Source organism: Poecilia formosa, unplaced genomic scaffold (assembly GCF_000485575.1).
Source record: "Poecilia formosa unplaced genomic scaffold, Poecilia_formosa-5.1.2 Scaffold103, whole genome shotgun sequence".
Classification (NCBI taxonomy): domain Eukaryota; kingdom Metazoa; phylum Chordata; class Actinopteri; order Cyprinodontiformes; family Poeciliidae; genus Poecilia; species Poecilia formosa.
The window spans coordinates 812,802-838,662 of record NW_006800042.1 but is presented as its reverse complement, the minus strand read 5'-3'; the positions used below and the strand labels follow the sequence as shown (position 1 = coordinate 838,662).

Genomic DNA, 25,861 nt, shown 5'->3' with positions numbered 1-25,861 from the left:
ATATCTATACTGATGTTGTAACAACCCCTAATGTAGTAAAACTAAGTGCAAATTGAAGAGTCCTGCCAACTGTGTTGAACCTTTACACGCTTGTTCTAATTAATGCAATAATAAAACATGTGCAATAAATCTATATAAGGTGAAATTTCTAAGAATATCTTCTGTAGACGACCCGATATTTGAAAAGCATTTCTGATGTCCTGCAGAAACATGGTGGTCGCGATGAAGGAGCTGTCCATCAGAGGAGACTTTAGGACTACGGTGGAATACCTCATCAAGCTTCTGGAGACCGAAAGCTTCAGAAACAATGACATCGACACTGGCTGGTTGGACCACCTCATTGCAGAGAAAGTGCAGGTCAGAGTCTTCATTCTGGAGCCGGATGTTTTTATTTTTTTGTTTTTTTTTTGTGGTTGCCTTGTGTTTGAGAACGGTCCTCCTTCTGCAGGCAGAGAGACCAGACACCATGCTGGGCATTGTTTGTGGAGCTCTGCATGTTGCAGATGCCAGCTTCAGGAAGAGCATGTCGGACTTCCTGCATTCCCTAGAAAGGTCAGCAGATATTCTCCTGCCTCAACGAAGTTTCACTGTTTCACTTACTGTGGGTTTACATGAAGGGCTTTTATCTTCTCATTCTGTAGAGGCCAGGTGCTGGCGGCAGACAGCCTGCTCAACTCTGTCAACGTCGACCTGATATATGAAGGAGTCAAGTACTGTTTGAAGGTAGCTCCTCTACTTTTGCATTAATACCTTCTGATGATGTACATTAGCAGTTTTTTTTTGTTACATTTTGTCTTGTTGCAGCCACAAACTTCCGTGTGTTTTGTTGAGATTTTATGTGATAGACCAATGCAGCTGCATTATTTGTGTCATAACTTGCATAATAACCTCTGTCACATTGAATGAACTTTGGCTGGACCATTCTAACACATGAATATGATTTAATTGTATATTTGAGGGTGTGTGAAGGATTTTTTTTCTACAATGTGAACCTTTGCACTTTCCAAAGGTTTTTGCAGACTAACAAGATTGCTCTGTGCTTAGCTTCATCTATCTTTCCATCAACTCTGACCAAAGAAAAGCATCCCCACATCATGATGCTGCCACCACCATGTGTCATCATCGGTCCATTTTTCTTCTCTGCTGCACATAGCATTATGTTTGTAGGCCATAACTCAGGTTAAGTTTTATCTGAACACATCAGCTCATTTTAGTTGTTCTCTCTTTTTCTTACAAACTGCAAAAGGAGCTGCTTGTAACTTTCTTTTTTGACAGTTTTCCATATTGGTCATATTTATGAAGCCTTCAACTGATAGTTGTCCTGCAAACTCATTTCTGCAGCAAAGTTGAAGTGGTGTTTCAAAATTGTTGCTCTTCTTGCCTGGCCTTTTAGTTAATGCACACAGTTAATGCACACAGTTAATGCACACAGTTGTGCCGAGGTCTTGCTCGGTTTGCGGTTGCGCCATACTCTTCTTGTTTTTATTTTTGGAGGATGATTTAAGGGTTGGTGGAGTGTTTTTTTAATAATATTGTTTCATAATCTAACCTTACTTCCAACATTACGACAACCTTTTCCCTTGGCCTGCATACTGTGTTCTTTGGTGTTCATGATGCTTCACTAATATTTAACAAACCTTTTGAAAGGTTCACAGATCAGATGGTTTTATTCTGAGATTTAATTACTCACTGGTGGCCTCTATTTACTAAATAAGTAACTACTGAAGGTATCTGATGGCACAAGATTTTATTTAAAGTATTAGAGTAAAGAAGGATGAATTTATTTATTTTTTTCCCCACTTGATCCTCATGCGCCGCTTTGTGTGGATGTCGGTCTATTACACAAAATCCCATATAAAAAAACGTTGTTTGTGGTTTATTGAAAAAAAAAAGTTAAAGACCTATGTAAAATCTTTATGTTATAAACTGTCCTGTGTTCTGGCTTCAGGTGGCTCGCCAATCCCAAACAACTTACGTCATCATCATGAACGGCTCGGACATTGAGATAGACGTCCACAGGTTGAACGACGGGGGCCTCCTGCTGTGTTACAATGGCAACAGCCACACCACATACATGAAGGAGGAAGTAGACAGGCAAGACTTTCACTCTGAGACCCACTGTACTCGTCTGTCTGCCTGACCTCATGTTTGCTCATTTCCCACGTTGTTTCATCGCTGTAGCTACCGCATCACTGTCGGCAACAAGACATGTGTGTTTGAGAAGGAGAGGGATCCCACCGTGCTGAGGTCTCCCTCTGCTGGTAAACTGCTGCAGTACACCGTGGAGGATGGAGATCATATTTTTGCAGGAGAACCTTACGCAGAGATTGAGGTTTGACTGATTCTGGGGGGAAAAAAAGAAAAATGTTCTGTTTGTGTTACTGTCCGTTTACATTTTACTCCAGTTTTCAATGTGCTTTGTTCTCAGGTGATGAAGATGGTGATGAGTCTGACCGTGCCACAGTCTGGCTGTATACACTTTGTCAAGAGGCCAGGGGCGGTTCTGGAGCCCGGCTGTGTCACGGCGCGTATGGATCTGGACGACTCCAGCAGTATACACAGGGTACTTTAACTGTCACTTTATGAAACAAAGATTGTTTTTTTGTTTTTTTTTCTATTTTGTGATTTTAACGCTGATATTTAAGGCAGTGCTTTTTTTCTTTTTCTTTTATTTTGGCCCCTGCTCCAGGTGGAGCTCAACACAGCTACTCTGCCGCCCCAGCAGCCGCTGCCTATGGTCGGGGAAAAGCTTCACCAGGTTTTCCACAACGTGCTCGAAAATCTGGTCAGAGTGATGGACGGGTACTGCCTCGAAGAGCCTTACTTCAGCACAAAAGTTTGTATTTACCACTCTGCTGTCAAATACACCTGAAAAATACAAACACGTGACATTTTCATGTCCGTTTGCGCAGCTGAAAGAATGGGTCGCGACCCTGATGAAGACCCTGAGGGATCCGTCTCTTCCACTGCTGGAGCTTCAGGAGATCATGACCAGCGTGGCCAGCCGTATCCCTCCTGCTGTGGAGAAGGACATCCGGAAGGTCATGGCTCAGTATGCGAGCAACATCACCTCTGTCCTCTGCCAGTTCCCCAGTCAAAGGGTAAATTCAGTCAGTGACCACATGCTGACTTTAAACTGCTTTTTTTATTGATAAATTTTACCTGTTTGATTTCAGATTGCTAACATTTTAGACAGCCATGCAGCCACGCTGCAGAGGAAGGCTGACCGGGAAGTTTTCTTCATGAACACTCAAAGTATTGTTCAGCTGGTGCAGAGGTGAGTTGTCTAGTTTTTTTTTTTTGTTTTTTGTTTTTTTTGCAAAAATATTGAAAGTACTATTAATTTAAAGATATGTTATTTAATTTCTAGCCTGGGCCTGTCTGCAGATATCTCATTATTTTTTACCAGTTTAGATCCTTTCTGTATAAGCTTATAGTCGGTTGTGTGATGACTCTAGGGCAGTGGTTCTTAACCTTTTTTGAGGTACCGAACCCCCCAGTTTCATAGGCGCATTCACCGACCCCCCCCCCACACACACACACACACACACACACAGAAAATAATTTGCGGTATTCTGATTTATTAATGTAATTATATTAGTTGTATTACCTCCCCCACGCCACTAGAGGCAGTACCAACCCCGAAAAGATGTGACTAAGGAGCAGATTTAGGCTATAAAATTTGGTAAAAACAGTGAGCTTTACTGAAGTAATTAAAGACACAAGTTCAAATCCATGCTGAGAGTGGAACTCCTTCCCGCAGCACTGATTGGCTAAGCAATGTAACGTGATCCTCTGCAGCAAGTGATGGCAAAGCGGGCGTCATCACGACTTTACAGTGTGTCTTTACCTCCGCGGCAGAGGCTCCGCCGAACCCCTGAGACCGACTCATCGAACCCCTGGGGTTCGATCGAACTCAGGTTAAGAACCACTGCTCCAGGGGCTTTGACCATTTTTATTTGATTATGTTTTTAGGGACGCACAGATAAAGCTACCCCATTTAAGTTGGGTTGATCTGTGACTGGCCAATACTTAAATGTGAATCTGATTTTATTCACTGATCTTATCTGTATCTGCAAAGGTCTGATAATCTGCCACTGTCCCCTTCTGCTCTGCGTGTTTGAAACGGTACAAGACATACAGCATGACAGAAATGTTATATTTGCTCAGATATCGCAGTGGAACTCGTGGTTACATGAAATCTGTGGTTCTTGATCTGCTGAAGCGGTACCTGCAGGTCGAGATGCAGTTCCAGCAAGGTAACAGGACTCGCTTTACTAACCTCACGTTTTTCGCCCAAGTTGAGGTTTAGCTGAAACATTCACACCGCGTTTTTCTCTTGCAGCTCACTATGATAAGTGTGTGATCAACTTGAGAGAGCAGCACAAACCCGACATGAGTCCTGTGCTCGACTACATCTTTTCTCACGCTCAGGTGTCCAAGAAAAACATCCTGGTGACGATGCTCATTGTAAGGCTCTCCTCCTCCGCCACAAATGGTCTAAAGTTGTTATTCTTTGTACATCAAGAGGTCTGATCAGAAGTACCGCTGTAATGTGGGTTTGGGACTTTGTGTAGGACCAGCTGTGTGGACGTGACGCCACCCTTGCAGACGAGCTCATGGCTATTCTAAATGAATTCACACAGCTGAGCAAGATGGAAAATTCAAAGGTCGCACTGAGAGCCAGACAGGTTAGTTCCCTGCTAAAAAAGGTATACTTTTTATCTTGTAGCACCATAACAAGACAGCTGAAGTAACATATCAACTCTTAGGTGTTGATTGCCTCCCACATGCCATCGTATGAACTGAGACACAACCAGGTGGAGTCCATCTTCCTGTCAGCTATTGATATGTACGGCCACCAGTTTTGCCCAGAAAACTTGAAGGTGACACCGACGTCCATCTCTTCATTGTGTATTTGGTTTGCTTTGCGATGATGTGTGAAGACATGCTGCTTTATGGAAATAATGTGTTTGAGACTGTAGCTTATGTGATGTGATTTCCAGCTTTCACTGATTTTTGTACATATCGGAGAAGATTGTGACATGAAATTCACAACTTAGGAATATATGGCTAAGCTCAAAGTTATTTATCTTAGAAAAAGCATCCTGGTCAAATTTAAATATTACCTTAAATCTTAATCTACCAGAGTTATGAGATTAACTGTGCACCACAGAGGGAGTGAACCATCAGATAAGGCTTCTGCATGTTGGTGTTCCCGCTAAATCCTGAATATACCCAATTTGGGTTGTCTTGGCCTTTTTATCGCAGCCTGTGGGGTTTACCCTGACTGGGAACGAGAATACAACCTGCTGAATGTGACAGGTAGCCAATCAGAAAGCGTGGTGACGTAAGAACAGAGGGGAATCACAAACAGCTGACATATCAACTGTGAGTCTGGTGGATATCGGAGATGATATGTGGAAATGTTTCTTATTGTATGTAAAGGTCGTTATTATATATGTTCATGTTTATTCAGTTAAAAATGTTAATTATGAAAAAACATAGTCGCCTCCAAATCATAGTGCAGCAAATAGAGCGGCTGCTCCCGCTGTCTTTTATTCACCGCCTTTTCTTTTTGTTTCTTTCATCTCTTAAAATGACTCCACAAACTGCCACTATTGCTTCTACATCGTCATCCGTGTTTGGTTATTCTAAATTCTCGCTATGTTGGGGGTTTTGTGGATTTTCTTCTGGAATCGCGATGTTCGTGACTGGAATCGGTTCGTGTGGTGTGCTGCTCCTGCCGTGTGGCTGGAGACACGAACCGATCGAACCTGTTGGACTTTTATCAGCTCTGTGGTCACAGAGGTTTTGAGAATCAGCCGACAATTCTTAAGTCTTGCCGTCTAAACCAGACTTAAGACTCACAAGCTCTACTCATCTCATCTCGACCATTGCCCAAACGCTCTGACTCTGGTCGCTATGGTAACTTTTACATATCCCTTCAAAATAAGATACAGATGCGCCACAAAAACGAGCATTTTACTTTCGTGAAAATTTTAACTCACGATAATGACTATCGGAGCCCTGAGCTTGTTTCTCTGCAACGAGACGGTCCCATCAGGGAGTGATGGGAGACAATAACACCCGAAGTGTTACTTATATCCACAGCCTGCTGGGTCTCTAGTGGCGAAGCAGTTTGAAGCTTCATTGCCTCATCAGCAGCCGGTCGCTGCATGTTACACAGAGCGGCTTAATGTGGGACTCGCCTACCGGTCCGGGATAAATCCATCCTCCTGTCTCTTCTCTGGGCCTTTTCCGCTTTGCAAAGAAACTTTCCAAAGACATCTGATCCGTTTCTTACTCATTTTGCTGCCTGTGTTGGCGCGCAAGTAACTGAGAGAATCCGGTTAAAGGATTTTCAAAATAAAAGATCCTCCAGACTCAAATAATACATAAAACGGAAATATTTAATTATTTCTTGCGTGGCCCGGTACCAATTGGTCTACGGACCGGTACCGGTCGTGGGGTTGGGGACCACTGAGTTAGGGCACTCACATAGTCTGTGTAAGACATTAAACCTTCAGCCCAAAATTGTCAAAAACAGTGATTGTCTCGGCTCTGATGCATTAAAACACTTTACATCTTTCAGCCCAATACCCAGGTATTCAAAACTGAAGTGCACCATGAGCAACTTTCATAAAATGTGTTTTATTTTATTGACACTGAGACCCACCAAACCTGGCAAGCTAAGCAGTGCAACCCAAAGGTTTAGCTTTGTGTGGAGACATGCTTCATACCTGTGACAGTCTCTTTGCTGCAACTTAAACATCAACTAAAGAGTGCGTTTTCTATTTGGCCACAGAAACTTATTCTCTCCGAAACCTCAATTTTTGACGTCTTGCCCAACTTCTTCTATCACGCAAATCAAGTTGTGTGCATGGCTGCTTTGGAGGTAAGTAGAATCAAAGTCAAACTGATAGATTTTTCTTCTTTTTGACTCCTTTATAGTTCTGTATTTTTAACTGGTACTTGTGTTTTCTACGCTCCCAGGTGTATGTTCGCAGAGCATACATCGCCTATGAGCTGAATAGCATCCAGCATCACCAGCTGCTGGACGGAACGTGTGCCGTGGACTTCCAGTTCATGTTGCCGTCATCGCATCCAAACAGGTGATGGGGTTCCCTTTGATGACGCAACCTGCCCACCCTCTTTCTTCCACATGTGAATCGAGATCGAACGTTAGCACAGCGTTAGAGGATGTAAAGCTGTTTCTCTGTTGAGACCTTTTCCTGATGTTGACCAGGTGTAGGCTGAAGTGCTGAACTGTTGGTTCGTACTCGGTAGTGAAGGCGGAGAGCAGTCTGTATGCTGTGGTCCCGGCTGCTTATGGCTAACTTGGAATGCAAACGGTTTTCTTCCCACTCAGTAATAATATTAATGTGCACAGTTTTGTAGAGAATGCTTAAATCTACTCATTCTGCACAAAGGTACCTTCAGGTTCCCCTTGATCACTCTCTGCTAATATTGACATCTCAATCATCTTATTTCAGAGGGAGCAGCCCTACTCTGAACAGGTAGAGTAAAGCTCCTCCCCACCAACCAGAGCACTCCATCGTCTCTATAAATGTTTCACAGCAATGCATGTTGGATGTCGCTTTTTCCCTGCCGTCCACTTAAGGTTCTTCTAACAAGCCCTTTCTTATTCACATTACAAGCCAAGCTTCTCTAGTCGTCCTGTCATTGCTTCTCTCTTTTTTTTGTGTGTGTAAAGCATTTCTGAGCAAAAGCCCAACTTTTATTTGTCTTATGTTTCTCGTAAAGAAACAAAACGAGCCAAAAAGAAACCTTCAAGCCTGAGATTTCAGTGATTGCTGCTAAATGTTGAGCTTGCAACCTCCAGAATTGGATTTTAACCATAAAATCTCAATCAGGTCTCAAGATTTCATGGCAATCTGTTCTGGGTAGCGGTTCTTAATTTCCTTTAATTCAGCACGTGAATTGACGGCTTTTGAATTTTGGACTTGAACAGGAATCAAGGACTTATGACTTTGGTATGAAAAATGGGAGATTTTAATTTTAATTGGTTAAACATTTACATGAGGAAGTGAAATGTTTGTGACTTATGGGGGATTTAGTTTAAAAAAATGTTGTGATTTATTTTTTATTTTTTATTTTATACATATATATGTACTTTTTAACTTCATATCAGATCAAAGATCTTCTCATTGTTCTTTTCATATGTTAATAATTGCATATGTCATATCTTTTCCAAGCTAGAGATTTTACTTTGTCACTGATGCAGGAAAGCAGCAGACCAGCTCATGTCCAACCACTTTCATTACTCAGGAGATCCAGTCCAATGGAAGTCAGTTCCAGGCTAAACGATTAAAGGGAATTCTGCCAAACATATTGTAAAATAGCCTTGATTTACCATGAAATAGCACTGGTTTACCAGGCAAAAAAAGTGAAAATAACATTTTTTTTTAAATCCAGTAAAATGTGATTTTGCCAATTACTCACTCTGGGTTGAATACGGATGTTTGTCACAGGAAATTTTGATAAGTTTAGTTGTTGTGAACAATGTTGCTAGCCATAGCAAAAGCTATAAATGGGATTTTAGACCCACGCTGGACTTGTATAAGGACTAAGACTTCAGACTTGTATAACCTGGACTCTGCAGGTTTCATTCATGTAAAGTTTGTTGTACTTTGTTAAACAAAAGACAACATCTCTACCTGCTTTATTGCTCTCTGTATGAATTTCTGCACATTTCCTCGAAGCACTTCCTCTCCCTGAGATCATTTAGTAGCTCTGTTTCTGGTTTAGGCTTCCTGTGGCAGCAGGCGGACTGGGCCAGTTTAAGGTTCAACGGCAGAGCAGTGAGCTGCTGATGGACGGAGCCTTGTCTCCACCTTGCCAAAGAATGGGAGCTATGGTAGCTTTCCAGTGCTTTGACGACTTCAAAAGGTCACCGCTCTCTAAATGATTCATCCTGTTCAGCACTTACAGTGAAGAACACGTATATATACATATATATACACTGTATATATATATGTATATATAAGTAACTGGGATGTTACTTTTGCTGATCCTTTCAGGAATTTTGATGAAGTTCTGTCAAGTTTCGCTGAACAGCTCGTGGAGGGAGCTTCGTTCTTAGAGTCCTGCTCTAGTTTCTACGAGGAGGAGAACATGAAGGTGGGTTTGTCGCTCTGTAAGCGTTTGCCATGAAGCAAAAACGTGACCTGCTTCTGCAGCCGCCAGTTTCTCCTCTGTTCTCCACAGAACAACAGGGAGAACCCCATCCACATCATTAACGTGTCGATAAAAACAGCAGACACGGAGGACGACGACGCCTTGGTGAAGGCCTTCACTGCCTTCGCTCAGTCAAAGGTCAGAGGTCGTGTCTGAAATAAGACTATCGTTTTCATTTCAGCTTTTAGTAAGCCAAATTTTTCTTCACATATATTTACAGAAAGCCATTCTTTTTGAGTATGGGATCAGGAGAATGACCTTTTTGATTACTCAGAAGGTAAACGTTTCTGAAGCATCTTTTCTTTTCTCTTTCTTTAATACATTTTAAACATTCATTTGTTTTTACAATATTTAAACTGTGATCGCTTCAAAACACACTTTTATTGTTTAACTGTATTGTATTGTTAGTTTTTCTTTAAAAGCCAAATATAACTCAGAATTACTAAAACAACTAACATTTATCTTAAATAAATCTTCTTCTCCTGTTTTGCTTAATTTAATAATGAGGTTGTCCTGGTTACGATGGGAGGCAAATATATAAACCTGAAAAACACAAGAGTAAGGATAAGATAAACAAGACAAGACAAAAATGACATGTATCTCACAACTTAATGATAACCACGTTTTGCCAAAGCTGCTGAATAAACGTTGTGGAGATTATTCCACATGTTTTAGCAAATGTCAGAAAATTTTCAGTTGTAGTTAATTTTGTAAACTAATTCCACATATCGAACCAGTATTTGAGCAGGTTTAATATTATACTAATGTAACAAGGTAAGAACAAGGACTTATTTTAACAACTGCAGTCGATGAGCATCTTAATACATATTTTAACTTTTTCTTAACATTTTTATCTCATTGTTTTCTGTTCGATTCAGAGAGAATTTCCAAAGTTCTTCACGTTCAGGGCTCGAGATGAGGTGAGTTTACTTTACCTTAACCACTGTATTAAAAGACAAACAAAAAGAAAAACAGCGCCTTGGCCATCTAAACAGATGTTGATTCTCCCGTCTCCGTTTTGCCGCTTCTTTTCAGTTCCAGGAGGACCGAATTTACAGAAACCTGGAGCCAGCTCTGGCGTTTCAGCTGGAGCTCAACCGAATGAGGAACTTTGACCTGACAGCAGTTCCCTGCGCCAACAAGAAGATGCACCTGTACCTGGGAGCGGCTCGGGTCCAAGAGGGCGCGGAAGTGACGGACTACCGCTTCTTCATCCGGGCAATTATGCGCCACTCAGATCTCATTACAAAAGTAAGAAGAAACTCAGCCAAGAGCCTGCTGGCTTGGTTGACTTTGTGTTTTTGTTAAAAGGGGGAGAAAAAATAAAAAATAAATTGTATAAAATATAGTTGCATCTGATGTGCTTTCTTTGTCATCAGGAAGCTTCATTTGAGTACCTTCAAAATGAAGGGGAGCGGCTCCTGCTGGAGGCCATGGATGAGTTGGAGGTCGCCTTCAATTACACCAGCGTTCGCACAGACTGCAATCACATCTTCCTTAACTTTGTCCCTACTGTCATCATGGACCCATCTAAAGTCAGTTTGCAGTCATTTCTTCTACTTACTGTGAATTACTGAAGCTTGCAGAAAGAGCGTTGTCTCATTTTATTTAGCTTTCTGGTTTATCAGTAAAATTCACTACAGTTTAAGGTTATGACTTGGAAAAATGTGTAAAGTTTCAAGGAATGTGCTTGACTTTGCAAGGTGCATCATCCACCTCCTTACCTTTGCAGTTTCTTACTGTATTTAATTCAATGTTTATTGCTTCATTTGACACATTCTTTGCTTTTTACTTTTTGTTTATCTTGTCCTGATCTTTTGTCCATCAGATCGAGGAGTCGGTTCGCTCCATGGTGATGCGCTACGGCAGTCGTCTTTGGAAACTGCGCGTCTTGCAGGCCGAGCTGAAGATCAACATCCGCCTGACACCGACTGGAAACGCCATTCCTATCCGCCTCTTTCTCACTAATGAATCGGGCTATTACTTGGACATCAGTCTGTATAAAGAAGTCACAGACCCAAGCTCTCGACAGGTGAAGACTGAGCATTGATTAGAGATCTTGTCATCTGCGCTTTGTGGTTTAAATTCATCCCTTCGACTTTGCTCGTGCAGATCATGTTTCAGTCTTATGGAGACAAGCAGGGTCCGCTGCACGGCATGCTGATCAACACTCCTTATGTGACCAAAGACCTGCTGCAAGCCAAGCGCTTCCAGGCTCAAACCCTGGGCACCACATATGTATACGATGTCCCTGAGATGTTCAGACAGGTGCTGCTTACTCACTGACCTCCACTTATTTCTGCTGTGATGACCTGCACAGTTTCACTTTCCGTAAATTGTTATTTCAGGCATTGTTCAAGCTTTGGGTTCCTGGAGACAAATGTCCTAAAGACGTGCTGATCTGCACGGAGCTCGTTCTGGACGCGGAAGGTCGACTCGTTCAGATGAACCGGCAGCCTGCGGATAACGACGTAGGACGTTTTTAAAGAACATCCAAATCTACTTCCGCCCTCTTCCCGGCGACTAAACGCTGATATTCATTCTTGCGTTTCTCCTCAGGTGGGAATGGTGGCCTTTAAGATGAAGATGAAGACCCCAGAGTACCCAGAGGGCAGAGACATTATCGTGATCTGTAACGACATCACTCACATGATCGGCTCGTTTGGTCCTCAGGAGGACGAGCTGTTCCTCAAGGCGTCAGAGCTGGCTCGGGCCGAGGGAATCCCCCGCATTTACATCGCAGCCAACAGCGGAGCGCGCATTGGACTCGCAGAAGAGGTCAAACATATGTTCCAGGTGGCCTGGATTGACCCTGCGGACCCCTACAAGGTCGCTGCCCAAACTGATTTCTGTGTTTAAATATTTTAATTTGTGACAGAAAATGAGATATTATGTTTTGTTAACATTTCTGTAAGGTCTTTCTTATACTTTCTTCTGCAGGGCTTCAAATATCTTTACCTGTCGCCCCAGGACTACACCCGGATCAGCTCCACCAACTCCGTCCACTGTCAGCATGTAGAGGAAGGAGGAGAGTCCAGGTGCAAAACTTGCTTCGCCTTCTGATTAAAGCACCTTTTTGAATATCTGACTGAAGCTGGAGAGCGATATATTTCGAACCGTATTTTTGGTTTCTTAAGTAATCAGGGTTCTGGAAAAGTATGGGAAATTTTTAAACGTATTATGAACTCTAATATTAAAGCTCCAGCAGAATCGGGACAAAGTGAGACTTTTAATCATCTCTGGATGACATGCAATCACCACAAACAGCATTTTTAAAATTATCACCAGAAACTGTCTTCTTATCGTTGGAAGGTGGAAAAAAAGAGAAAAAACAAACATATCAGTGTTGCAAAATATCCAGATTGGTGTAAATGTAATAAATGTGCAGAAACAAGAGTGTCTGTAGCTGCTATAATAATGTATATTTTGATGTCATATTTTATTATTCCTAGTATTATGATTCCAATGTCGTATTGATCAGTTTATTATCTCATTTTTTATTGATAACAAGGAAAGTAGTTCTTGTGTTTCACCCAGTTTCCCAGTTTAATCATTAATCAATTTAAAATCACATTATTTGAAGACCATGATGTAATCTTTCTGTTAGTTCAAGAAAACAAGAAGAAGACGTCATGAGTACAAGCAGCTTCAATAGTCAAGGCATACTTCAATATTTGTACAGCTGTAGATATTATGACATTTATATCATAATTATACTTTCAATGGTATAAGTTTTGTCATTCAGTCCAATCTGGAGCTGAATAACAAAACTCATGACTCACAAACCCCAAACTTTGTGAGTCATGAGTCCAACAGAGTGAACCACTGACAGTAAAGCCCAGATAGTGTAAGAAAATACACAAACTGCCCTTACACAGATGTTGTTAGAAAGGTTTAGTATTTGAGAAAATTTAAATTTGTAGTCTGGAAAGGTCTATAAATTTAAAACTCAAAATGTTTAATCCTGCTTCTCATTGTGGAGTCGGTGTGATGCGCAGGCATGTAATTAATATAAAAATGAGTAGAACTGAATTAAGTTTTAAACCATTTTGTCTTTTTTTTAATATGGGATAACTACAGTGCCTTGTTAATTTGCCCTTCCCCTTACAGATACATTATCACCGACATCATTGGGAAAGACGAAGGTCTTGGCGTTGAGAACCTGCGCGGTTCGGGCACCATCGCGGGGGAATCTTCTCAGGCCTACGAAGAGATCGTCACCATCAGCATGGTGAGCAGGACGTGCACCTGATTCCCCTCAGAAGAGAGAAAGTGCCAAGTCCTTCCGATTTCCCCCCCTGACCTGCATACAGGTGACGTGTCGAGCGATAGGAATCGGAGCCTATCTGGTCCGTTTGGGGCAGCGAGTGATCCAGGTGGAGAACTCCCACATCATCCTGACCGGAGCTGGTGCTCTTAACAAGGTTTGCTTTTCTGATTCCTCCTGGGGTTTTTTATCAGCTTAAAAGAAAAATGTTGTTTTTAGAGGGTTTGTGGGCAAATACCTCGATTTGTGTAGATGTCATGATTTTTTTTTTTGTTTTTGCAGCATGAATTGTTTTGTTTTTTTTATTGTGTAAGGGGGCCAAAGTGAGCTGGTTGGTGATGAGAAATAGAAATATTTAGAGCTCAGTTCTGCTATAAAGTACGTTGGTAAATGTTTACTCTCTGTGTTGCACAATAATAAACTCTAAATACAGATCCATAAACTAATCTTAATTTTAAATATAAGAAACTGAACATAAATACAAAAGAACACTTTAAATAAATGATCAGTAAGCTAACATGATCAATATTAGTTGGCATGATAAAAATAATAATGGTGATGTAAATAACATATTCAGATAATTTAATCGGCCAGTGAGTCTAGTGCAGATTGTTCAGGATATGAAGCACTTTTAACCATCATTCTAATAAATAGTTTTATTCTCTTCCATCAGTCATCAGCCTCTGTTTATTTTTCCCATCCAGGTTCTGGGTAGAGAGGTCTACACCTCCAACAACCAGCTGGGGGGGATTCAGATCACGCACAACAACGGTGTCACACACACGACCGTCCCTGATGACTTCGAGGGCGTCTTCACCATCCTGAAGTGGCTTTCTTACATGCCAAAGGTTCTGCTGAATACTTGGATCTGAACACGGCTGTGGCGGTCAGGTCATTCACTGACGTTTCTTTACGTCCTCACAGAACAACCACTCCCCCGTCCCTGTTAGAGCAACCACAGACCCAGTAGACAGAGAGATAGAGTTTGTTCCCACTAAGGCCCCTTACGACCCCCGCTGGATGCTGGCCGGCAGGCCTCACCCCAGTGAGTTACGCCCTCCAAAACAGCGTTTATGCCTAATGCTGACAATCAGCCCAATAATTCCTTTTTTTTTTCTTGTGTGTGTAAATTTTTAGTGTCAAGAGGCGTGTGGCAGAGCGGATTCTTTGACCACGACTCTTTCATGGAGATCATGGGGTCCTGGGCTCAAACTGTCGTCGTAGGAAGAGCGAGGTAAACTGATCTGACATAGTCTTTGTGTGTATTAACTAAATTCATCTGTAATGTGAACATGTTTTCTGCGTTCATGCAGGTTGGGAGGAATCCCCCTTGGTGTGATCGCTGTTGAAACGCGCACGGTTGAGCTCACCATCCCTGCAGATCCTGCAAACCTGGATTCAGAATCTAAAGTAAGTCAATACCTCTAAAAATGTTCTTTTTTTTGAGGAGCTAAATAATAAAACTTAAAACTCTGATTGTTTTTGTGATCTCGTCAGGTTCTGCAGCAGGCTGGCCAAGTTTGGTTTCCAGATTCTGCTTTCAAAACGGCTCAGGCGATTTGTGACTTTAACCGTGAACGTCTGCCTCTCATGGTGTTTGCCAACTGGAGAGGCTTCTCCGGGGGGATGAAAGGTGCAAATCCTCTCAGTTCTGCATTTTTTTCTGGTTGAAACACTTTAGACTGAACTAAAGCTGCGTGTGTTTCAGTTTGGATGTGTGGGTCATGAATGCCCTTTGAGAAACTGGGATTTTACTTGTGCGTTATTTAATTTTCTCTGTCGCTTTCTCTTTGTCGATACACGTTTTAACTACATAGTTATCTTAGTCTAGTTTTCAGAGAGAATAATAATCATTCCTGGAATGATGATCAACCTAAAGATAAATGGAAAGACAGAATTTACAACTGTGTAACAAATATTACAGATATTATTTATGTGCGCTGTGTGGAGAATTAGGCCGAGGACTCGTCCATGGGGAACGCCTTTGTAAATTGACAGAAACAAATCAAAGTAACTCCTGTAATAAAACTCCGTTGTCTATCAGAAAGTTCGTTTCTGAAACACCGACGGTTACATTTGTCCAAACTTAAATATGTATTATAAATAAAGAAGGATCAAATGTGCTTAGGTCACTTGAGGTTAACTTTTTTTCATCCTACACATTTTCACTCTTCAGTCTGTAAGAGAAGTTAACCAAAAGTAAGATTGCAAACACTACAAATTTATGCTGTAGATCTGGAGTAACTTTGTTCATGTTTTTTGTTATAGATATGTATGACCAGGTGCTGAAGTTTGGAGCCTACATTGTGGACGCTCTGCACACTTTTCACCAGCCGGTGTTGGTGTACATCCCACCCCATGCAGAGTTGAGAGGAGGATCCTGGGTGGTAATAGATCCCACCATCAACCTGCTGTGTATGGAGCTCTATGCTGATAGGGAGAGCAGGTATGTTTTCTAAACGGTTCTCGACAGAGATCTGTGCTTCTAAGCGTGTTCTTCATATTTGTGGTTACGTTTCTTTGATTCAGAGGTGGCGTGCTGGAGCCTGAGGGCACAGTGGAGATTAAATTCAGGAGAAAGGACCTACTGAAAACAATGAGGAGACTCGATTCAGTCTACGCCAGTCTGGTTGAGAAGCTCTGTAAAGCCTTTTTTTTTTCTGTTTCTAATTCCAAAAACGTTCTCAAGTTCGCATTTTACGTTAGAAGTAAAAAGACGTTCGAGGTGTAAGACCTTCTTTTGTTATTCCAGCTTCTCCAGAACTGTCTGACAAGGACATCAAGGAACTGGAGAAGAAGCTCAAAGCAAGGGAGGAATTCCTGCTGCCCATCTACCACCAGGTGGCAGTGCAGTTTGTCGATCTGCACGACACTCCGGGCAGAATGCAGGAGAAAGGGGTGATCACTGTGAGTTATGATATGACTGAAAAGTATAAAAGACGTACATTTCAAGGCGAGTAAGCTTTTTGAAGCTAATTTGACCGTTTCTACTTTTAACAGGATATTTTAGACTGGAAACAGGCGCGGACCTTCTTCTACTGGCGTCTGCGGCGGCTCCTGCTGGAGCAGGTGGTCAAGTGTGAGATCATGGAGGCCAACAAGGACCTCAGTGACGGACACATGCAGTCGATGCTGCGGAGATGGTTCGTTGAAACGGAGGGAACAGTCAAGGTGTGTGAGTGCGTTCGGAGCTTCAGCACTTTGGCAGCTCAAACTGAAAAAAACGTAATCTATGGAAAAAAAAAAAACATTGTTCACATTCTGAATCTTTTTGTACAGCACTTTTTTTTATTGAGATAATTTACTTGCTCTACTTTAATTAAATTGACAAATTTCTAAATGGTTGTAGTGTTGAAATACATTTAGGCATGTGGTAATAAAATGTAACTGCCTGTTGAAGCTGAACTGAAGTCATGTGGTGTGTGTCTGCTTCCTCAGGCTTACCTTTGGGATAACAACCAGGCAGTGGTGGAGTGGCTTGAGAAGCACTTGTCCACAGAGGACGGCACCCGCTCAGTCATTCGAGAAAATATCAAGTACTTGAAAAGAGAAAATGCTTTAAAGCACATCCGTGGGTACGTATGACCCCTTTTCTTGTGACCACGCCTTCCTGTTTCCTTTAGTTCTTGTGCTCTTTTTATTTGGAAACATGTCATTTTTAAAAAACGTTTACCACTGTAATACATTTAGAGTTTGGAGGCATTTCAGTCCTGTTCCAGAGCGTAACCTCTGGGGGAAGATTGTGTGGTTATGAGTGCAACATGGCAGGTCACACCCGACACTGCATCTCCTGTTCATCTTTCATCTGCTGTCAATGCAGCGAATGTGGAAGTCTCCATCCAGGACATACACTCACCTCTTGTTACAGTTGTATTTTTGCATTGTCATCAAAATACCCTTATCGCCGTGACAGAGTGGTCGATTATTTATTTATTCTTTTTCTGGAAATCACCAAAATTCTTCCCTCTCTCCCACACACCTGAAAACACTCCAGGAGTAGCTACTCCAAAGAATCGACCTTTGAATTCACGTAGTAAAGGTTCAGAGCCATTTAGTTCTGGAGGATAAAGAGTCAGGTTATCATAGAGGACACCATATTTAGCATGTTAGGTTTCTTCATTTTCAACTGTAGATATGAGTGTGTTTGCCTTGCATCACATTTAGTTTTAATACAGTTATTTCCCTTTTTTTGTATAAACAAAACTCATAACAGAAGTTCTAAAATAACCACAGTGTATTTTAATGTAGACTTCACTGAATCCTTCATTCTGTTGTCTTTCCTTCCACTGCTCTCATTGTGTTTTTGTGTGCAGCTTGGTGCAGGCCAACCCTGACATAGCGATGGACTGCATCATCCACATGAGCCAGAACATTTCTCCCTCCCAGAGGGCCTCGTTGTCGCATCTGCTTGCGACGATGGACACCACCAGCACCAGTCCCAGTTAAGCTCTTGGACTTTATCAGGTCGTGCCGTTAAAGACAAAAAAACCAACAAAAAAACATGTTTTTTTTTGTAATAAGTTGTACTGTTGAAAGTTGTAAACGCTTTCGTGTCGAAAGGTTCAGGACGTAAAGCTAATCGAACATTGTTGGGGATTTCAGCACTGAAGTACTTGTATTGCTTTTGCACCAAAAAAAAAAAAAAAAAAAGACAAACGCACAAGAACAGTGTTAGAAAGTCTGTGCTGCTGAGCCACCTTTTAATGTTCGCCACGATCCACAAGTGTGTTGGTGCCTTTTTATGTTTAAACGAATAGTTCAGACGTTTTACCGTTTCAGTCCAGGAAGCCTTCTTCTCCATTCGACAGCCTGACACTGTAATGCACACCTCACTTTGCTGTATTTAGCACATTATGACTTGAAGTCAATGTCATTTTGCCTTTTTGGATTGCCTGAAGTATAATGGGGCTTTATAAAAAAAACAAATAACTTTAGTTTCGGCCTCCAGTTATTGTTTCTAGTTAAACCTATAATATAACATGAGTGTTTGTCTTTAAATGTTTATAGATGCCATATAAGGTCACATGCCACTCTTTGGACTGTTTTAATAAAACTTTTGGAAAACGTTTGTCAGGAATATATTTCAAAATCAATCAGTTTTTTTCTCTTGTTTTGATGAAATATAAATGTATAGAAATTATAAAAATGTAAATATTGATTATTGTTTTCAGAACATTGTATATCGTACCGTTTCTATTGATTCCGGTTCTCGTATCATTTGGAGTGGTTAACTCAGTTGAATTTGACAAAATAAAAAAGGCTTCACAACAACATAAGTGTGCGTTTTCTCTGGCCGACTGATTTCATCACAGCGGCGACGTTGCCACACCGTCCGGCCGTAGACTAGACATAGAGTTGAGCAAATTATATCACGTCAAGGGATTTTATGCCACCTGTAAAACATCCTCAGGATGAATAGAAACTCTTCCATGGTTGGTGCAAATTTCCTATGACAGATGGTTCTTCTAAGTACCAGATTTATTGGACAAGTACAAAATGCTGAAGGAGCTAAATAACGAGCATCTGTCGAGACCAGCATTTTAACATTGGTTTGTGTTTTTGTTCTCCGTTTTAGATATCTGCTCAGGTGTATTTCAGTAAAGCAGTTGGACCACTTTTTTCCTTCACTAATTTCATTCAAAAAGTGCAACGTATATTCTGTTGAGTATTTGCATTTTGATGATTCGTGTTCAGCCATTTAAATATTGAAATTCTGAAAGGAAATGGACTAATTGCATGAAATGGCATGTGGGGCGTCCTGTGCTGCACACAGTTATGAGGAAGAATGCTGACTTTGCAGTAATTCGTCCAAAAGGAGCCAAAACCAAGTATTGAGTGCACATACTGTAGAGTAGAGGGACATAGATTTTAACAGACAGACATTTCTGTCTGATTTAAATTGTTGTGTAGGACTACTTTATTATAATTTCATGAGGAACTGAACTTTTAATTGAAATTCCGATAATCAAAATGAGCAGAAATAAATGTTTAAAATGTCACTGTATGTAAAAAAAAAAAAAAAAAGTTAGTTTAGTTGTTTAAACTGAATAACAGAAACAAAAAAAAACATTTCAATAATACCCGAATTCATTAAGATGCACCATTATGTGTCAAAATTGTGTCATTGTGACATTCGGGACGCTCCTGAACGTTCGTTTTGTTTTTGGTGTGGCAGTAAACATTAATGTTTACATTAAGCAGTAAACATTAATGTTTACATTAAGCAGTAAACATTAATGTTTACATTAAGCAGTAAACATTAATGTTTACATTAAGCAGTAAACATAAATTGCCAGATTAGATCCTCAACTGCATAAGCTTGACTTCCTGTTACTCTAATCAAAAATCAGCCCTCACATTACTTTTCGAAGTTTTTGAGCTCTTCCTGCTTGTTGCATTTTACCTGGGGATGTTTTTCAGTCCAATATCACAAATGTGTTTAAGTACAAATTTGCTTATTTTTGTCCATTTTTTTTTATTGTGATCAAGTCAAACAGCAAAGCAGACATCTTTCCTCCAGCCTTGTTAATAGTGACGTGTGGAGGAGCGGTGACTAAAAGCCGGCTTTTTGTTTCGGAATGATGTGGCTAACACCAAACGATTAAATATGTACAGCAAAAGACCGATAGGCTTCATCTTCTCCAGCTGTCTTTTATAAATATAAATAAAACATCACAGCAATAAAGTCTAGCACAACACAACAGACAAGCGTTTTTGATCTACATCACAGATAGGAGAACGATAGAGGAACAGGTAAAAGCTCATTTACTTGCGGCTCTCCACTCAGTCTTTATTCATTATTTGCTTGGCAAAACTAAAGATTTTAGGTCTGACATATTTCATCTTCAGGTCACCGTTTATATGTGGTTTTAGTTCCTAAAAAGCTGTTCTCTTGTTGGATAAAATGTTTCTCTCCAGGTTCCCAGAACGTTCATTTCTTCAAAAAGAAATCAAACTTCTTCAGTTGGCGTCCGAAAGAAAGGCGGGAGAAAAAAAACGAAACAAACAAAAAAAACAGACAAAATCATTTAAAATCATTTAGGAATGAGTTTGGCTTCTTTAAAGCAGGGCGATGGGTTTGCTGGCGGGTTGGCTGGCCATGTACTGGGAGGTCAGGGGATCCTGCGAGGTGTAGGAGGCGTACAGCCCCGTTACTTGCACGTCTGACAGCGGCACGCTGCCTCCGCTGGAGGCCGGAGGGAGGCTCACCGAGCCCAAGTCACAGTCTGATAGTCGCAGAGGGGAGTTACTGAAGGTGCCCAAGGCGTCCAGGTTAAAGCTGTCGTCTTTCATTTCTTCCCACAGGTTACCTGAAGAACAGGGACGTGTCAGTGGAGTTAATCAACAACCCTTATTTGTTTGCTGATAAATTAAAACAAACTTTATTGGTAGATGTCTGGAACACAATGTTTGGCGAAGTTAGACAAATTACTACAATGTTAAATTTAAACAAGTCTGAAAATTGTTTTTTAAAAAATGAAGAAGAAATAAATGTTAAACTGACATAGTCTCTGTTTAGTCCATGATAAGTGGACATCCTTTGTAAGGATGTCTTGATTTTGGCAATATAAGCAATCTCAGTTTTAAAAGGTATTTCATTTGAGATGTGTCAATATTTTAACCAGGCAGCACTTGTGCGAATACATGAATGTGTAAAACAAAACCGTTTTTAAACTGTCAAAGGCCAAAAGTGTCACTATCTCCACAAATAATCTCTTAAATAAATTTCTAATGATTGTATGATTGTAATAATCAACACTGAATGTATTGCCCGTCATTGTACCTATGATTATTTTAATGTTTGCTTTAAATATTTCAAGGAACGATTCGTTTAATAACAGTATCTGTTAATGCAATGATTCTGAAAATCCCATATAATTCATTTTACATGCACCAAATACAAATTTCAATCATTTCTTTCATATAAATATTTAAATTATGTTTTTAATTACTTTAAATCTCAAAATGATATTTATTGTATTTCCAGTTTTGATTAAATAATCAGAAATAAATCAGCTTAATGATACTTTAAAGCGATGATCTGTGTTACGATATCAAGCCAGAAGTGGTTTTTTGTTGGGAAACGGTGCCGCTTTTCCCGGCAGCAGGTCTGTTTACCTTGAAAAGCAAAGTCCATGATGCTTGGGTCCAGTGCGTCCACCTCTGTGTTCGTGTCGCTCTGCACGCTGTAAAAATCATCAGGAGGCTTGCTGGGCTGCTGGGTGAGCGGACTGTGGGAGAGGTCAGGGACCGTGTGCAGGGGGGGGGTCTGGGCCGGGGCCGGGGACATGGGGCCCAGGCGAGCCTGAGCATGGAGCTGAGCTTGAAGCTGGTGGTGCTGGTGCATGGGCAAACACGGCAGAGACAGGGTGACTATGGGCTGAGGCTGCATCTGGGCCGGCACCGGCAGCGGGAGACCGGTCGTACAGCCGGCCAGCCGGGTCATTCCGGGCTCTGGAGGCTTCCGTCTGCAGTTTTCTGGGCGGTCGGTGATCAGCTTGTCCAGTTCGTCTGTAGGAAAGCAGAGTCGACTGTCAGACTAAGTCAAAAGCGTCATATTTGAACTTCAAAATTTCCCCAAATACTTTTCTGACCTGGGTTAGCCATGCTGCGGCGAATAGCTGGGAGATCCTTACGTTTCCACTTCTGCATCTCTTCCTCCATCTTGTCAATTTTGGCAGGGTTCAGTGCCCACAGGCAGCCCTTGCGGGAAGAGCTGCCCGTTTTGTTCTCCACCTTCTCAAAGCATTTATTCAAGGACAGGTTGTGTCGGACTGAATTCTTCCATCCGTCAGGTGCAGTCTGTTAAAAGCCAACACGTCGCACAGTCAGCCACACTCAATCACCTGAGCATCACAGTTCCTTATTTTCACTCTGTGTTCATCTGAAAATCAAACCTTGAAATATGGAAAGTGTTCCTTCATAAAGCTATAGATCTCACTGACTGGAAGGCTCCCGGTTTTACTGTTCTTTAAAGCCATGGCGATCAGACAGCTGGAAGAAAATAACACGAGTTGAATTTTGTTCAAAGCAGATCAGACGAATGAAAAGGCTATTTTTGTGTGTTTCCACCTGTAGGAGTAAATTGGCTTGGGGAAAGACTTGGGCTGAAGCTCCTGTTCTTGTGGGGCCAGACGAGGTTGGGTGAACAGACTTTGGTTGTTGAAAGAAACATTGCTATAAAGTCCACCAGCTGAGCACTAAAACAGAGGAAAGCATTGAGAAGCTGTCATTTTGTCACGTGACGGGGGAATAGTTATTGAAAACATTAATATTTGTCTCTGTGGATATCGTTTTAATTGGACTGGAGCTTGGTAGCAACTTAAGTATTCCATACATTTAAAAAATCAAAACAATTTAGTTCCTAAAAGCATGTAAACAGAGGGACAGAATAGATATCATTTTACACATAAAGAAGCACATAACACTTTTTTATGCAAAAAAGCATAAAAAGTCAAGAACCAGCTGAAGTCGTCTGGTGTTCAGAAAGCAGTCTCGCTTCTCATCAACGCCCGTCGGTATCAGCTGGTTTAGTCTCAACTGATGGCCTCTAAAAAGGCATCATTGTTGTTAAACACTGACTGCACTGGTTAGTGGCATATTAATGAATATTACAGTGTATTGGTACCATAACCCTGAAGCTGCAGGAAAATTATTTAAGTTCAACCAAGTGCTCCTTGTAAGATTTCTGACAGACTCCAAAGCGTAAGTGATGAGTTTATATTTTTGACTTGGCGTTGTTTCTTTGTTTTGTTTTTTTATATAACGAGCAATGCACTCAATCCCAATGGCTTCAACTCTTGTTCACTGCACAAGACTCCACGGCTGAAGAAAAAGTTATGTTTGAAGATTGTGGCTAAACTTAAGGAGAAAAAAAACTATGAAATACTTGGACAATATAGTCAGATCAGAGAGACTGAATTCAATTAAACATACAATAAACAACCTAATGACTGCAGTGCATATAACAGAAACCCATAACTTTTAAGATTTGTGTGACAGGGTGAGTGGAAAATCCCACCCAAGCACTGAATATGACCCGCTTTTACATACAGAAGATGTGGAGAAGGTGTCACAATGCGTGACAATTTCTTATCACACATTGGATGGAGGATTGGATACTCTTATTGGATACTCTGCTTTTATGTGTCACTTCTCTTATGAAACATAGCTTCATTTGTAGATTTCATCTTATTATTTGTATTTGATGATTGCTTTGGTTGTTATGAGCATCCATAAAATTTCAATGGGCCTCATTACTCAGTACAGTTACAAACACTGTGATGCTGTGTGATGCTTATTTTGCTAACATCATTATACGTCGTTAAACTTGTGCATGCATAGAGTGTCACCTGTTGGCCGGTTTGGGTTAGAGAGTACACCTGTTGGGATGCAGGCTGGTACACTGAGGTAGGACACTGATACCCTGGGGAAGGCAGTCCATTCATGGAGAAAGGGGACATCTGTGAATCAAATGCAGGCGCATTTTTAATCCAACTATGCACCATAATTAATAACACGTCTCTCGTCAGGCTGTCATTACTCACACTTCCGCTGTGGGTGTTGATAATACTTATTCCCAGGGGGCTGTGCTGCATGGTACTCTGAAGGTGCAGCATGGAGCTCTGACTCACTGGTATCGTCATGCTGTTCAGTTGAGCTGCACAGAGCCAGAACACAAACATTTACAAAACTGTCTCCAAAGAGCGTGTCTGTGCATCCAGCTGCTGGTTCTCTGTGTAGTTAGACGCTGCCACATGGCTGTTTGCAAACTTCTGAAACGGTCGCACAGATAAAACAAAGTCTTCCAAGAACCAACGCACTTATAGACATTTTTAAAAAAATATGGTTTAAGAGAAATTTGGCTTTGTCAATTTTGAGTTTTCAATCATTAAAACATAATAATAGACAGAATAAGTGAACAAAAATGAACAAAAAAAAAGCTCCTGTGAAACGCAAAACTCTGACCTTAAAGTCCATTGTTGCTGCTTTATTGTCGGGTATTTGTATCTCATCAAATCTATTTTACACACTTAATCGAGCTTGAAAGAACACCAAGTTCTGACTTGTCCAAGGAACCAATAAATACAAAATAGCAAGAGGTTAAAAAGCAACTTTTGTTTAAACAGATAAAAATCTTAAAAGCACTCTTGATCCTTTCTCTTTGAATACTTCAAAGTTTATTTTTGGACATTGTTTTCCTTTTTCCTTTTACCATTTTATATTCACCATTTTCAGAGAAACGTTTCTTTTTATTAGTAGTAAATCTAACAAAATTATGTTATTGCATACAATTGTAACATTGTAATTGAAAATTCTATGTAATTTATGAGTCTTACTTTATGAGATGACTGGCAAGAAATACTGGACACAATATTATATTTTTTTTTAGATGTATTGGTATTTAGTTTAGCGTAAAAACCTGATTTACTTGCAGGATATGAGCTATTTCTTGAAAGCAACTTGTACATGTCAATCAGTCACAAAGACAATTGTGTTTTCAGTGGTATAGTTAAATATTTAACCAAAATACAAGAATAACACTGTTTAACTCCTGAACTAGTATTGTAATATTGAAAATATGCTTCTCACATTTTGGAATGGATCTGTAAGGTCCAGTGCCAGGTCTATGATGGATTTTTTTTTTCTTAATTTTTAAAAAAAATATTACCTTTTAGACCCTGTTCTCTAGGTTCAGATAGTTTGATTTTCAGTGTCACTTCTTTGGTCCTCAGTTGTTATTGTTTCACATGCTTTACTGATGACCTGTCCAATATGCTTAATCTTCAGGTGAAGAACGACTTGGCAGAAAGAGCGTAAGAGGCAGGCATTGTCCAAGAAAGAAGAAAACTAAAAGAATACTTTGGAAGCTGGCTTTTGATCAAAAATACAGCAATTTAAACTATTAAAAGAAAGTTAAAGTCCATAGAAGGAAACTATGCAAAAGTATTAATTTTAATGTAAATCTATTCAAAAATAATTAACTTTTATGGTGCAGAGTAATGCCTTGCAGCAAGAAGGTTCTGGGTTCGATTCCTGGCCCCGGTCTTTCTGCATGGAGTTTGCATGTTCTCCCTGTTCATGCATGGGTTTTCTCCGGATACTCCGGTTTCCTCCCACAGTCCAAAAACATGACTGTCAGGTTAAGTGGCCTCTCCAAAATTCCCCCTAGGTGTGAGTGTGTGTGCATGGTTGTGTGTCTCTGTGTTGCCCTGCGACAGACTGGCGACCTGTCCAGGATGACCCCCGCCTCCCGCTGGGGACGTTAGCTGGAGATGGGCACCAGCACCCCTCCTGACCCCACTAAGGGACAAGGGTGTAAAGAGGGAGGATGGATGGATGGATGGATGGATGGATGGATGGATGGATGGATGGATGGATGGATGGATGGAT

At 40.9% G+C, this 25,861-nt stretch overlaps 2 protein-coding genes across 8 annotated transcripts in view; one reads left to right on the top strand and one right to left on the bottom strand.

Moving 5' to 3' along the window:
- acacb (acetyl-CoA carboxylase beta) overlaps positions 1 to 18,739 on the top strand; it is a 29,188-nt gene extending 10,449 nt beyond the window's left edge. For 4 of the 6 annotated variants that reach the window (XM_007559188.2, XM_016674911.1, XM_016674912.1 and 1 more), the window contains 41 exons: positions 207 to 357; positions 449 to 552; positions 642 to 723; positions 1,949 to 2,094; positions 2,182 to 2,332; positions 2,429 to 2,563; positions 2,690 to 2,836; positions 2,913 to 3,101; positions 3,177 to 3,277; positions 4,171 to 4,259; positions 4,346 to 4,470; positions 4,578 to 4,691; positions 4,773 to 4,886; positions 6,809 to 6,898; positions 6,997 to 7,115; positions 7,497 to 7,520; positions 8,773 to 8,913; positions 9,045 to 9,144; positions 9,232 to 9,339; positions 9,422 to 9,478; positions 10,080 to 10,121; positions 10,237 to 10,452; positions 10,581 to 10,736; positions 11,030 to 11,233; positions 11,314 to 11,469; positions 11,550 to 11,672; positions 11,761 to 12,030; positions 12,142 to 12,239; positions 13,312 to 13,432; positions 13,515 to 13,625; positions 14,173 to 14,316; positions 14,393 to 14,513; positions 14,606 to 14,702; positions 14,782 to 14,878; positions 14,966 to 15,101; positions 15,737 to 15,914; positions 15,998 to 16,110; positions 16,221 to 16,375; positions 16,469 to 16,639; positions 16,907 to 17,043; positions 17,782 to 18,739. In XM_007559188.2, the coding sequence (XP_007559250.1) occupies positions 207 to 357; positions 449 to 552; positions 642 to 723; positions 1,949 to 2,094; positions 2,182 to 2,332; positions 2,429 to 2,563; positions 2,690 to 2,836; positions 2,913 to 3,101; positions 3,177 to 3,277; positions 4,171 to 4,259; positions 4,346 to 4,470; positions 4,578 to 4,691; positions 4,773 to 4,886; positions 6,809 to 6,898; positions 6,997 to 7,115; positions 7,497 to 7,520; positions 8,773 to 8,913; positions 9,045 to 9,144; positions 9,232 to 9,339; positions 9,422 to 9,478; positions 10,080 to 10,121; positions 10,237 to 10,452; positions 10,581 to 10,736; positions 11,030 to 11,233; positions 11,314 to 11,469; positions 11,550 to 11,672; positions 11,761 to 12,030; positions 12,142 to 12,239; positions 13,312 to 13,432; positions 13,515 to 13,625; positions 14,173 to 14,316; positions 14,393 to 14,513; positions 14,606 to 14,702; positions 14,782 to 14,878; positions 14,966 to 15,101; positions 15,737 to 15,914; positions 15,998 to 16,110; positions 16,221 to 16,375; positions 16,469 to 16,639; positions 16,907 to 17,043; positions 17,782 to 17,914 (5,266 nt within the window). In that variant the 3' untranslated portion in view covers positions 17,915 to 18,739. The remainder of the gene's footprint in view (positions 1 to 206; positions 358 to 448; positions 553 to 641; positions 724 to 1,948; positions 2,095 to 2,181; positions 2,333 to 2,428; positions 2,564 to 2,689; positions 2,837 to 2,912; positions 3,102 to 3,176; positions 3,278 to 4,170; positions 4,260 to 4,345; positions 4,471 to 4,577; positions 4,692 to 4,772; positions 4,887 to 6,808; positions 6,899 to 6,996; positions 7,116 to 7,496; positions 7,521 to 8,772; positions 8,914 to 9,044; positions 9,145 to 9,231; positions 9,340 to 9,421; positions 9,479 to 10,079; positions 10,122 to 10,236; positions 10,453 to 10,580; positions 10,737 to 11,029; positions 11,234 to 11,313; positions 11,470 to 11,549; positions 11,673 to 11,760; positions 12,031 to 12,141; positions 12,240 to 13,311; positions 13,433 to 13,514; positions 13,626 to 14,172; positions 14,317 to 14,392; positions 14,514 to 14,605; positions 14,703 to 14,781; positions 14,879 to 14,965; positions 15,102 to 15,736; positions 15,915 to 15,997; positions 16,111 to 16,220; positions 16,376 to 16,468; positions 16,640 to 16,906; positions 17,044 to 17,781) is intronic. The other 2 variants (XM_007559189.2, XM_007559191.2) reach the window with 1 other exon arrangement.
- Positions 18,740 to 20,099: 1,360 nt separating this feature from the next.
- foxn4 (forkhead box N4) overlaps positions 20,100 to 25,861 on the bottom strand; it is a 10,182-nt gene continuing 4,420 nt past the window's right edge. The window contains exons 4-10 of one of the 2 annotated variants that reach the window (XM_016674842.1): positions 24,010 to 24,128; positions 23,851 to 23,931; positions 22,541 to 22,668; positions 22,366 to 22,462; positions 22,063 to 22,270; positions 21,587 to 21,979; positions 20,100 to 20,778 (exon numbers count right to left, since the gene is read on the bottom strand). In XM_016674842.1, the coding sequence (XP_016530328.1) occupies positions 20,528 to 20,778; positions 21,587 to 21,979; positions 22,063 to 22,270; positions 22,366 to 22,462; positions 22,541 to 22,668; positions 23,851 to 23,931; positions 24,010 to 24,128 (1,277 nt within the window). In that variant the 3' untranslated portion in view covers positions 20,100 to 20,527. Of the gene's footprint in view, positions 20,779 to 21,586; positions 21,980 to 22,062; positions 22,271 to 22,365; positions 22,463 to 22,540; positions 22,669 to 23,820; positions 23,932 to 24,009; positions 24,129 to 25,861 lie in introns of both variants that reach the window. The other variant, XM_007559187.2, reaches the window with a different exon arrangement.